The sequence below is a fragment of the Rhincodon typus genome, chromosome 8 (genome assembly GCF_021869965.1).
Source record: "Rhincodon typus isolate 14 chromosome 8, sRhiTyp1.1, whole genome shotgun sequence".
Classification (NCBI taxonomy): domain Eukaryota; kingdom Metazoa; phylum Chordata; class Chondrichthyes; order Orectolobiformes; family Rhincodontidae; genus Rhincodon; species Rhincodon typus.
Window position 1 is genome coordinate 40377927 of NC_063339.1, and position 13848 is coordinate 40391774.

At 40.1% G+C, this 13848-nt stretch overlaps 1 protein-coding gene across 1 annotated transcript in view; it reads left to right on the forward strand.

Annotated features, from left to right (window-relative positions):
- The first annotated feature begins 2307 nt into the window (after nucleotides 1-2307).
- Nucleotides 2308-13848, forward strand: part of sav1 (salvador family WW domain containing protein 1) — a 22102-nt gene continuing 10561 nt past the window's right edge. Inside the window, exons 1-2 of the mRNA XM_020514547.2 lie at nucleotides 2308-2523; nucleotides 8810-9256. Coding sequence (XP_020370136.1) covers nucleotides 2430-2523; nucleotides 8810-9256 — 541 coding nt within the window. The 5' untranslated portion in view covers nucleotides 2308-2429. The remainder of the gene's footprint in view (nucleotides 2524-8809; nucleotides 9257-13848) is intronic.

The window sequence follows — 13848 nt, forward strand, 5'->3', positions numbered from 1 at the left end:
CAATTCTGGATCCAATTAGCCAAATTTCCTTGGATTCCATGGGCTCTTACCCTCGCAATCAGTTTCCCATGTGAGACCTCAACAAAAGACTTGCTTAAGCCTACATTGAATGCATTGCCTCATCTACACAACTGGCCACCTCTTCGAAAAATCCAATCAGTCTGGTCAAACATTATCTCCCTTTAACAAGACCATACTTACTGTTCTTGAATAATCCCTGCCACTCCAACTCCAGATTAATTATACCCTCAGAATCACTTCCAATAGTTTTCCCACCACTAGTGGGACTTGGCCCCCTTTCTGCTCGCTTAATTTCCTTTTTAAGTTTCCCCATGCATATTCTGTTTGTGTCTGACAGTGCTGGCGTGATCTCTTCCAATACTGGAATAAGATAGTGATTCCTCTTAATAAAAACCGAAAGAACTGTGGACGCTCTAAATCAAAATCAAAAACAGAAAATGCTCGAAGACCTCAGCGGGTCTGGCAGCATGTGTGAAGAGAAATCAGAGTTAACATTTCGGGTGAGTGAGCCATCATCAGAACTGATGGCAGCTAGGAAAATGTTGAAGATCAGTTGGACAGACAAAGGAGCGGATAACGATCTGTCTAGTAGGGTGAATAGCTATTAATGGGGGCTGTTCTTCTCACCTTAAAAATATGCTCTCTAGTGTTGAAGTCCCCCACCGTAGTGAAAAGACACCTGCCATTTAACTTGTCTACACCCTCGTTAATTTTATGAACCTCCATAAGGTCACCCCTCAACCTCCTTCACTCCAGTGAAAAAAGTCCCAGTCTATCCAGCTTCTCTTTATAACTCAAACCATCCATTCCTGGCAACATTTTGGCAAATCTCTTCTGAATTATCTCCACCTTAATAATATCCTCCCAGTAATAGGGAGACCAGACTTAAATGACACACCTTTTAGATAGTCAGCATCGTCATTTGTCTACTGATGGCTTCATGTGCTCTGGCAGCGCAGCCTACAATATCTTGAGCTTGTCCTTTTCAATCAGGCTTTTTTTCCATTTCAGGGGGTGAGAATCCCAAATGAGCTGTTCTGTTTCCTTGAAGACACATGTTCTGCTTGTATTTTTCAATTTTGTTAAGAAATTTTCAATAGATCCACTTTATGCCATGTACATGCCGAGTTTCTGCCTCACTTTGGTGATTTTTCTCAATTTTTAGCACACCCCTCAGCCCCACATCCCAACACCTTTGGGTAACCTGCATTTGGCTGGTTGTCTGTTGCTGTTCATCACTAGACTGCAATGCAGTAGTAAATGTACCATCTTGGGATATGTATTCACAACGCAGCTCTTTACAAATAATATAACACCAGATATGAGTGCATCGTGCTAGTGGTTAGGAGCTGGATATTAACATACAAACAGAGAAAGTGAGAGTCTCTGTCATTCAATAAGATCACGAATGATCTGATTCAAACCCACACTTCTGCCTAAACCTGATAATGTGCCAATGTGGTATACTGCATCCGCTGTACCCGGTGTGGCTTCCTCTACATCGGGGAAACCAAGCAGAGACTCGGGGACCGCTTTGCAGAACACCTACGCTCGGTTCGCAATAAACAACTGCACCTCCCAGTCGCGAACCATTTCAACTCCCCCTCCCATTCCTCAGACAACATGTCCATCCTGGGCCTCCTGCAGTGCCACAACGATGCCACCCGAAGGTTGCAGGAACAGCAACTCATATTCCGCTTGGGAACCCTGCAGCCCAATGGTATCAATGTGGATTTCACAAGTTTCAAAATCTCCCCTCCCCCTACCGCATCCCAAAACCAGTCCAGCTCATCCCTGCCTCCCTAACCTGTTCTTCCTCCCACCTATCCCCTCCTCCCACCTCAAGCCGCACCTCCATCTCCTACCGACCAACCTCATCCCGCCCCCTTGACCTGTCCGTCCTCCCTGGACTGACCTATCCCCTTCCTAACTCCCTACCTACACTCACCTTTACTGGCTCCATCCCCGCCTCTTCGACCTGTTTGTTTCCTCTCCACCTATCCTCTCCTCTATCCCTCTTCTATCCGCCTCCCACTCTCTCCCTATTTATTTCAAAACCCCCTTCCCCTCCCCCTTTTCTGATGAAGGGTCTAGGCCCGAAACGTCAGCCTCTCTGCTCCTATGATGCTGCTTGGCCTGCTGTGTTCATCCAGCCCTGCACCTTGTTGTCTCGGATTCTCCAGCATCTGCAGTTCCTACTATCTCTCGGGGAAAAAAAAACTTGGCGAGCACTGCGCATGCCCAGCCTTGCCCCCACCCCTCCCGCTTCCCAGCATCCAGCGGGTGTATTCCCAGCATTCTGCGGGCGGGCCGGCCGGTTGGGACTTCGCTTCTGTCTCTGATCTGATGAGCCGCCCTTAGGATGTGGGTACCGCCATGTTAGAGGGGCGGAGCGCTTCTTTAAAGAGATGTTATCGAGGAAGAAAAGTAAAAACGAAGCGTCCAAACCGCCTGAGGTGCAGGGGAAGTACGTGAAGAAGGAGACGTCTCCACTACTAAGGAGTAAGTGCTGGGTCAGGGCCCGTTTTGAAGTTCCCTGAGCGGACCCCGTCCCCCACCACCACCACCCCCGCCTTTACGGGGGCTCCAGACTCTTAATGTTTTGATGCATCTTACGTTTGTTTGTCTTTTAAGTAAAGCATTGGTCCATTACTGTTGTGGTGATAATTATTAATGAGACTTGCTATTTCCTAGTTGAGGATAGTGATGAATGAGGAAGGGATGTTAGGTATGGATTGTCGGGCGGAGCTTCTGATGGTATTTAATCTTGTTGAGGTTTCGTACAACAGTGTTACGAGCCTTTTTTTTTAAAGCAAATAACTATCAAGATTCTTAGTTGCAAAATCGGGGCACGTTATTTTCAGCAGACGACTAGTTTTTGCCTGCTGGTCTCCAAACTGTAAAGTTTTTTTTTGACTCCCCAGTCAAGTCTAGAAGAGGGTTTCAGCCGTGGTAAATTTGAGACTGGAATATCGATGGGTGATGTTACGAAGAATGAAGTAATTGGCTTTTGATGGGGAGCATATAGAGTCGGTTCAGGACTTAAAGGATGCCAAATTTGCCAACAATTTCGTTCACCCTGGAATAGTGGCCAGGTGGGGTTTAGAGTTGTGATGGCGTGTTAGACATCTGGCAGTGGAGAGATTGCAAAGTGGTGAGATAGTCAACGAATCAAATAAGAGTGTAAAAAGCATTCCCACTTATCTGGATAGTGAAGGAGAGGCATTAGAGCAAGATGGTGTGGTCAACAATGCCCAAAGCGCTATGGGATCTGAGGAGCTGACAGGTGATTGTGCAACACAGTCACAGATGTACTTTGCATTGTTTTTAGTACTGTAGCAGGCGATTCAAAAATAGTGTTGTAAAGAAGCTGGTTACTGATTTTGGCAGAAGCATTGAAGAAGAAAAAGGAGCAGGAGTGTCAACTTATGTGAACACTAAGGGTAAGAAAATCAGAAGGCTGCTGAGTTTCTCTAAAATCTCTGAAGAAGGGTCAATGCGTTAATTCTGCTTTCTCTCCACAGATGCTGCCAGACCTGCTGTGTTTCTCCAGCAATTTCTATTTTTGTTTGGTTTCTAGAATCAATTGTTCTTTGTTTTAATTTACTGTCCAAGGGTAGGCTTTTTGAGGTGGGGTTTTAATAATGGTAGGTTTGGAAATGAGGGAAGACAGTGAGGTTGGAGCTGTGTATAATATAATGAAGCATGTGAGTAAGTAATGGAAAATGGTGGTCAACAATATAACAGGAATGGGATTTTGAGATCAGGAGATGATCTGAATGTGGACAAGTTGAACTCAGGCAGGACATGGAAAGAGACTGTAAGGGAGAGTCTGCAAAGTCAGCCTAGGGATCAGAATGGCAAAGATGTTAGATTAGATCCTGGTGGGTTTGCTGATTGGAAAGATGAGGAAGAGGATAGCAGCTAGATTTGCTGTTCATATCAAGCAGTGGTGAATACCTTTTGATCTTTTAGGGGGAAGGTATAGGTTTGTCTAATGGTGAATCCAGCCTGGCATAGCAGCAGGGGATTAACAAAGTAGATGAATAGCGAAACAAAGGAATTAAGAGCAGGAGTAGACCTTTTTACCTTGTTAGGCAATTAAAAGTCAACCACATTACTGTGGGCCAAACCAGTAGGGATTGCAGATTTCCCTCACTAAAGGGCATTATTGAACTAGCGGAACTTTGCAACAATTTTATTAGTGGTTTGATTGTCCTATTGCTGAAACTAACTTTAAAGTTTATTTTAATTTAAATTCAATACATTTTGACCCAAGTTCCTATTACATTACCTAGGCCTCAGCATTCAGTTTTGGTGTTTTTTTTGTCATTCTATAAATACTTAGTGGCAACTCCTAGCATTTTAAAATGTTGGCAAGAAAACACAACATCCCAAATTAGTAATTGTAACATGAAGCTGAAATCACTTTTCTTCCTTGCTTTATTGGTAATTCTCCATCTTCTTTCACAACTTTGCACAGCCTTGCAACTTCAACATCCACACCAGGCAGATAGTGGTGACCTCACTATTTATTGATCCATTTGTTTTCAGATTTCTAGTTTATACACCTCCAAAATATAGTTCAGCAAAATTCAGCGGATAGTATATCGGAGATTAGGTAAAATGATTTGTATTAATACTAGTAGTCTGGCAAATGAGTTAATTGGCACAAGATGATTTTTTTTGTGTAAGACTGGCAAATGTAGAACTTTGAATTTGAAGTTGTATTTACAGCTGCAGTTGCTGTTTATTTTTGAATCCCTACATTTTGATATCCCTTTATGAAATTGCATGCAGTAAGTGACTCTGGCCAGTAGCTCTTTGTTCTAAATAGCTTGAACTAAACTTTTAGATCTTAAAAGCTAAACTTTCTAGATACTTATCACTTCAGTGTTTTAACATGTTTTGTAGTCTCGTATTAGATTTCTGTTGGAACTGGGGTAAGATTTTGCAACCATTATCTTATGCAAAAAACACAGTTTTCTTTGATGAAAGTAGTTCTTTTGATCTATTCATGTGCAAAGTGCAAATATTTTTCTACCTTCCATGACAGACATATTTGCAGCTGTTAATTATCAAGCAACCGCTAAATTGCAGTCTCTCACTCCAGTGGACCCTGGTGTGTTTTTTTTTCAATTTAAAGCATACTTGTGTGCAGAATAAGATATAGTTCAGAATTAGTCATACCAGTCATTTGTCTTTGGGAGTTTATGACCTTTCTGTTCTGCATAAAGTGCTAACCCAAAGTATGAAACTCATTCCTGTTGACCCAACTGGTCTTGTAGATATTCATGTAGAGAAGTATCCAATGATGTTTTGCAGGCGTTATAAGGTGTGGCTGCTGAATCATGGTAAGAAATTTGAGCAATTAAAAGTTTTTGAAAATTAATCTTAATGGTTTTGAAGGAGAAAGAAAGTAAAGAGACAAGAGTTAGAAGGAGAATTTCTAGAGAATGGGGCTGAGGTTGTTGAAGGCACAGCGTCTGAAGGCCAGGCAGACAACATGAGTGATGTGAAATTTCCCAAGTCATGAGGTACCTGTGCATTCTGAAGATCCAACTTGGCTCATCAGCATTCTGTCTGATTATACACAACGATGAACACCCAATACACTTGCCTCAGTTTTAGAGTCTGACATAATGAAAGTAATCACCATTGTAGCTCCTTCAGAAGAGCTAGTTTGTATCTTTATGCTTATTAGATGCATTTTACCTTGCCATCTTAAGAATCTTTGAAGGGCTTGCAGAATTCAACATGAGCACCTCTTCCGCTTAACCACCCCCTTCCCCTACAGTTTTGCAGATTCTGCAGTAATTTGAATTTCAAGTAACTATTCTGGTGATCCATCTAGAGCAGGAAAAGAAAGGAGTTTTGGCAAAGAGAGCTGTGCTATATGCTAAGAATTGTAGTAGGTAAGAAGCTTGCAGGCAGAACTTCAATATTAACTCTTATAATAAACTGTGATCAAAGCTTAAGATCATGTACCACACTCTCTAAATTGTACTAATTTTATCCTTCAATAGTAGACAACTGCCAGAGAGTTTGTAGCTTGAAGAATTGTATGTCTTCCTGGAGACCTCCAGTTACCAGTTTTGCAATTGAAGCTTAGTTCTGTTGGATCTATCTGGTAAAAGGTAAAGTTTTTTTTAAAACCATAGGGCTGCTCTCTGATTTAGAGAGAGACAACTGGAGGTTTAACATGAGTAACCATGCCTGGGGCAAAGTCACCTCAGTCAGTGCAGCAATTGAATGCATATTGTTGGCATCACGAACCAGCGTCTGGACAACTGAACTAACTGACCACCATCTATCTGCTCTAGTAGGAGTGAAGCATAGCTGCAATATTACGGTTAACAACTTACACTAATTGCAAGTATGGCAATTTGCCTGGAACTGCAGATGTACCGAGACTCATTTTGGAAGCTCGCTCACCACAATTGATTCCTTCTCCAGTAGTACAATTTAATTGTACACCATAAAGAGCTTCCTCTCTCGCCCAACCCTAAAGGAACCTGTACCAAGTTCATTTGGTTCATTTTGCTTCTAGCAGGAGCAGTTAAGCCTGAAAAACTTTGATGAATTAAAAGCTCCTTAGGCATTACAGAAACAAAACCTACTATCACAGCATAAAATATGAATTATTCAGAGAAACCAATTAAGTAAACTAACAGATGCATTTCTAATATAAACAAAACAAAGAATGTAATCCTTGGGATCTGTAGAAGCTTGCAACAGTACTGTAGGTTGTGGATGGGATTTATCTCAACTTTCTGCATACGCGCGCACAGTCTTTTCATGGTGTGATTGAATTTCAAGTTGATTTATTTCTTAGTTATGAAGCAATTCAAATTAATTTTGACTTGCTATGGAAATGTAACCGAGATAATTAGTAATAACTGTTTTGTTAAATATTGTTGTTCTGGTACCTTGTTAAATTTATACTTGCCAAACATTTATTAGGTGTAATAACCTCTGACTTGAGATACTGATCTTTTTGTCACTTGAAAACCATGTAGACTTGTACATATGTAGGCCTCTTGGCTGTTTGAACCTGCTCCACCATTCAATAACAACATGGCTGATCTGACTTTAACCTCAACTCTACATTCTTGCATACTCCTAATAGTCTTTGATCACCTTGGTAATCAGGACTGTATCTACTTCTGCCTTAATATTTAAGGATTCTGCATCCACTGCCTTTTTTGAGGGGAATTCCAAAGAGACTTAACCCTCAGCTCTGCAACCTTGCACCATTTAGCTAATTTTTTTTTAAAAATTTCATTCAACTCAAATCTGGTTTCTTCTACTTTCTCATATCCTTTATCCCTTTAATAGAAACAAATAGATCATTTTTAGTTTTTGGCTAAACAGTTCTCAGACCTTTTCAAGACCTCCAAATTTGTAGATTTCTTAGCTCTTTGTCTTGACTTTGGAGATACCCAAGACTCCTTTTTACCAATTTTCTCCCAAAGTTTTGAAGCAATTCTTTCCAACCTAATTGACAAAATGTTCTGGTTTCTGCAACAATTCTGAGAACCACTGTAGATATCTTCTAGTGAAAACTATAGCAAATTTTCTAACTGCTCTTACCTCAAAACCCTAAGTGAAATGCATGCTTCTGTCAGTAAACATGCACATGCAGAACCTTATAACTAAGGCTGCACCCTAAATCATTCTGCGCTATACAGAATAATTTTGGGATGTCCTGAAACAGAAATGTGAACAAAGAATTCTACCTTTGCACAACTCTTTAATCATGAACAAGTACTACATATTTTTAAAAGATATAATTTTCCTTTCTCTGAATGTCCTGGCTACATCACAAGCTTAGAGATGGATCATCCACTACTCCTGTTTTTATCAACATGACCTCTGACCTTGGAAGATAAATCCAGGTCAGCTTTTAACCGATTAACTCCAAGTTTGTTTAAATTGCATTTATTTGCATTTCCATTTTGGGACATCCCAAAATCATTCCATATAGCCATACAAAGAATGATTTAGAGTGAAGCCTTAGTTATAAAGTTGCTTATTAGGGTTGCTTATCAGTTACCTCAATCAGGTAATTCACTGTTTCTAGAATTAGTTTTAATTCTGAAAACTAAAAGTTATATTATCAAGCATGTGAATCATGAGTCAGGTACTCAATGCTTTTAACTAAATGTAAATATGGGTCACCAGAGAATTTAGTTTTGCCATTGAAGTTGATTAATTTCAAGGCAAGTACTATTTCCTACTCTATAATTTTGCTGAGGACTTCAATACCTGGTTTTCTAGAAATAACTAAATATAATTCAATATACTCAACAGTAACATAACCTCTTTTAAACTCTGCAAGCAGCTGCGTTATTTTTTATTTATTCATGCATGTGATGAGGGAATTGTTGGCTAGGCCAGCATTTGTTGCCCATCCTAAAGGGCACTTAAGAGTCAGCCACACCACTGTGGGTCTGGAGTCAAATGTAGTCCAGACCAGGTAAGGATGGCAGTTTTCTTCACTAAAAGACAGCAGTAAACCAAAAGGTTTTTCCAACAATCGACAATGGATTCATGGTCATCATTAAACTCCTAATTCTGTTTTTTTAATTGAATTCAAATTTCACCGTCTGCCATGGCAGGATTTGAACTTTGATCCCCAGAACAGGTTTCTGGATTGACAGTCTGGCAATAATACCACTAGGCCATCCCCTCCCCTTATGTTGAAAATGGCACTGAAAATATTTTGTATTCGTGTACTTAAGATCTATAAACTATTGTGTAATGCTTGTCTGGCTTTTAATTACAGATTTAATGCCTTCATTTATTCGCCATGGGCCAACCATTCCAAGGCGGATTGATGTTTTAGTGGAGCCAGGAACTTCTGTTTATCCCTCAATTGATCTTGTTTCCCGAAACCAAAGTTTTGTGCGAGGTCCAGTCCAAAGGCCTGCACATGAAATTGTTAGACGTGAAAGCAGCAGGCCTTCAGGACCTTCCTACATCATGCGTAATCTATCTGAAGTTCCTAGAGAATATGGTGTCTCGTCACAATCCTTTCTGGCTGAAATTAATTCCTCTGAAAATGGTGATGCTGTCCAGCCTTCTACCCGTTACTATTATCCTGAACCGTATTATGAAGATGGACAAAGACGACGGCATGTAGCCGAGCGTTTCTGCGACGACTATAGATATTATGATCGCAATCCTGATCCTTTTCCACGTTTACCACAGGGGCAAAGCAGACTTCCAGTAGGTAAGGTTTCTGTCAAAGATTACCATTTGGGGGCAGGTATGGGGTTTTCCAAAGATAACATGGAGAGTTTAGTTATTTTTTGGTTTGTAATTTTGCTACTGTTTTGTTACAGGGTGCAACAATGCACCATCATTATTTGTACTTAGTTTAGATTCTTGTAGCCATCTTTCAAATGATACCATAAGAAACTCTACTGCAATGTATTAAATTAAGCTTGAAGTTATTGGCAGTCCTGTCACTGCAATCATTTTATTCTTTAGGGGAAACTACTTCAACCTCTTTGTATTCACTTTAGTTTCAGAATGTCTGTCCAGTAATGTGCACTGCATCTTTGCATCCATGGAGGCATATTAAAGGGCTCTTCCTTTTGAAGTAAATCAGGGCCATATTCTGAAAATCAGACTTATAATTAAGTTAGCTGTAGGGTTACTGGTTCAGATTCATGATACGGCTTTTAGCATTTCTATGCTTGATCTGTGTCAATTTTAAATGACTAAAGTCAAAATGAGCATCTTCTAATTTTAAACTTTTATGGCTCTGGTTTAACTATTTTTGGTAATTGGCATGATGTTGCAGCTTAGAATGTTTAATGACTATCTTTTCCCCACTGTCGTCTTTAATGGCCATATTCAAGTATCCTGGTTGAACTACACCGCCGGCTTGATGAGGGTATTGTGTGCTTTACTGTGTCAGAACCTTAAAGGATGGTATTGATATTTGTTCCACTTATAATTAAGTTTCTATTAATGCCCATGATTTACATATTTGATCTCTCTCCTTTTCTGTAATTCCAATAACACGTTCAATTTAGGAACTTTATTCAGTCATCCGGTCTTCTTGATATAGCAGGGTGATGCCATTCATTTGAAGTAAAGGATTCCCTAGTTAGTGTTTCCAGACTTACTGCACATCAACCAGCTCACTCGTATAATAAACAACCTTTCAATTGTTCTCTGAAAAGTGTTTCATTACGTTAGTTGCTTTGGGGCTCTCCTGAGTTGCACCCTGATACTAAAAGTTAGACCAGTGTGTTATTGTTCTACTGTGATTTATTTGTTAATGATCTGCACGCTAAAGATGAAGACATAGCAAAATTGGTCAATGATTCAGGAGTTGCTTTCTGTCTACAACATACTGTGACTCTCTCAATTTGTCAGTTCCACATTTGAAGCTTGAGCTTGCTATTTGTCGAGTACATCCCTTACAGCTGCTTTCATGTATTTCAATCCAAATCTGCAGTGTTGCAGTTGACCAGTGTCTGGAATGCCTGTTACTTTACAATCTGGAAATTGTTAAACACTCAAATGGTCTGTTAAATAACAGAATGAGGGGAACATACCAAATGGTTCCTCAGCAAGGCTGCATGTCAGCTGAACTTATTAGCATTCTTACTTGTGAAGCAGAGGTTGAAGGTTTAACCCTACTCCCCATAGTTTGAATTCAATGTAAGTTGACATTCCAGTGCAGTGTTCAGATGTTGCATTCTGACTTTGGCTGAGATGTTCCATCCTCTCTCTGCAATAGTTTAGGTGTATATCAAAGTAATATTTGAAAGGAGTTCTCCGAATGGCTTGGCTAACATAATGTCGGGTTTGATATAAGGCACACGCTTAAAAGTTAGCTTGCAAATTAAATCTTTAATGGCTGTCTATGGCTTTAGATACAAGTACTGTATAACAATTCTTGCAATTATGTACGTTTTGCTGAAAAGCATAACAGAAGAAGTACGTTATCTTATACCTAATGATACCCAGCTTTTGATGATTTGAGACTGAAAAAAGGACTGGCGAATGGCGAGCATTTCTTTCACTTTGTTTTGGGATCACGTTTTTTTTTTCTCATTTTAGTGACTTACATTGGTTTCCATAGCTAGATTTTGCTGCAATAGGTTGCTACACTGTCTCCAAATCAAGTGGGCATCATGAGGTGCTGTGGGCCATTAGCAACAGAATGATACTCCAAAACAATGTGCAGCCCTCTGACCTGGTGTGTTTCCCATTCTTGCATTACCATCAAGCAGGGCATCGACCTTGGGTCAACGAAGAATGAAAGAAAGCATACCAGAAGCAACACTGGCTATACTTAAAAATGAGGTCTTGACTTGGTAGAGCTACAAAACAGGCCAATGTGCATGCCAAGTAGCACAAAAAACAAGTGACTAGATAGAGCTAAGCGATTCCACAACTGTCGGATCAGATTTAAGTTCTGCCGCATTCAGTCGTGAATGGTGTGGACAATTAAGCAACTTGTTGGAGCAGGTGTCTCCACAAATATCCCCGTCCTCGATGGGGGAGCCCAAAACATCCGTGCAAAAGATGAGGTTGAAGCAACTACAGCAATCTTTAACCAGAAGTGATGAGCGAATGAGCTATCTCAACCACCTCCCAGGTTGCCAGCATCATTTATGCCAATCTGATTCAGTCAACGTGATATAAAGAAATAGCTGGAGGCACTGAATAGTGGAAAGACTATGGAGCCCTGACAAAATTCCAACAATAGTACTGAATGCATGCTTCAGAACTTGCCATATCCCTAGCCAAGCTGTTCCAGTAGACCTACAATACTGAAATCTACCTGACAATGTAGAAAGTTGTCCGGATATGTCCTGTACAGATAAAGTAGAATGAATTGAACCTGGTCAGTTAGCGGACCATCAGTCTGCTTTGGTTCATTAGTAAAGTGATAGAAGGTGCCATCAAGGTTATCAAGCATTGATAACCTGCTTACTGATGCTCAGTTTGGGTTCCACTAGGAGCATTCAACTCCTGACCTTGTTACTGGCTTGGTCTAAACATGGACAAAATAGCTGAATTCGAGCAGGGAAGTGACAGTGTCTGTCCTAAACATCAAGGCCACATTTATCAGTCTGGCATTAAGGGTTTCCTGCAAAACTAGAGTTAATGGGAATCAGGGTTGAAGACGTGTGAGGTGAAGCAATTCATGTTCAAATGTAGCAAGACGTGGACAGTTTCCAGATTTGAACTGACAAGTGGCAAGTAACGTTTGTGCCATACGAGTGTCAGACCAGACCATCTCCAAAATTATATCTTACTTTTGCCCCTTGACATTCAATGGCAGCACCATTTCTGCATTCCCCTCCACTATCAATGACCTGGGTGTTATTATTGACCATAAATGGAATTGAACTAGCCATATAAATATTGCAGCTACCACATTAGATCAGAAGCTATGAATCCTGAGTGGCTTGCCTTCTGCCTTCCCGAAGTCTCTTTATCCACTGCTACCAAGGCACAAGTCAGGTGTGTGGTGGAATGTTATCCCCTTGCAAAACAACTGCAGCTGTTGGGAATCTGAATAGAAATAAAGTGCTGGAGGAACTCTTGGGTCTGGTTGTTTCTGTGGAGAGAAAAAGATACAAGTCCAGTATAACTCCTGTTCCAAAAGACTTGTAATTAGGAAGTAGTCATTCTGGATTCTGAATGGTAACTTTGTTTTTCTCTCCACAGAGACTGCTGGACCTGAGTTTTTCCAGCAATAGTTTAGTGGCATTGTCTTATAGTTCCATAGTTACTGTACCTCAGAATGAAGTTCTCTGGCTGAAAAGTGCTTTTGGGCCATCCTGAGGTCATCAAAGGCACTATGCAAATTCAAGTATTACTTTGATGTTTTTGCAACTATTAATCTCTGATCTACAAAAATCAAAGGCAATAGTTAAGGTGGAGAATGCTACTGGATTTGCAATGCAACTGTCTGATCTGCAATAAATCAGGTTGTATATTGGTGGTTCCTGATTAAAGCAGCAACCAAATATTAATTGTTTTATGAAGTTTATAATAAACATTTGTGCTGTTTCAGATGTAATTTTTTGTCTAAATTAGTTCCTTCAATCTTGACCTTGCACTCAATAGCAAAGTTAAAAATAGCCTAATGATGAGGGAGGAAGTATGGGGGAAAAAGATATTTAGATCATTCCAGTGTATTGCTTTTTGCTTTCTATAGTCAGTAAACATCTTGCACATTTGCAAAAAAACTTTATGCTTCAAACTTAGGCAAGTGACATCTATGTTGCAAAATGCTTTTCCCAATGATAGAGCCTGTCAGTTGTACCTATTCCTTACATTCTGGACCCATTGATCGTTTGAAGATGAAAACACAAGTATTGCTGTAGAAAGTAACCAATGCCTTGTATCCCATACCACAGTTCATGCCATTGCTGTACACCAAAGTGTCTAAATGAGAGCAAAGTATTTGAATGGACATAGCCTACAAGCTATTCCTACCTGCTGAATGTTCTTGTCTTGCCTTTTTTCAATCTTTTTGTTACTGTACCATAACAAATTACCTTTTCATAATGTTCAGATCCAAATGCTATCATTTTGAATTTTCATTGAAATGTGAAGACACTGTGGGGAAACAGAAAAAGAAGCAGTGATTCTGATTTGTTGGTAATGACAAGAAATCTCAGCTTTATCAACTTTTCAGCTTACTTCTGTCTTCTGTATAGTATTTTCTGGTACAGCACCTCGATTCCTTATCACCCATCATTAGCAACAGTTTTCATTTCAGTTTTTAATGCACCTTTTTTAAACAATTAGCTTTATGGAAGAGATAGTAGGAACTGCGATGCTGGA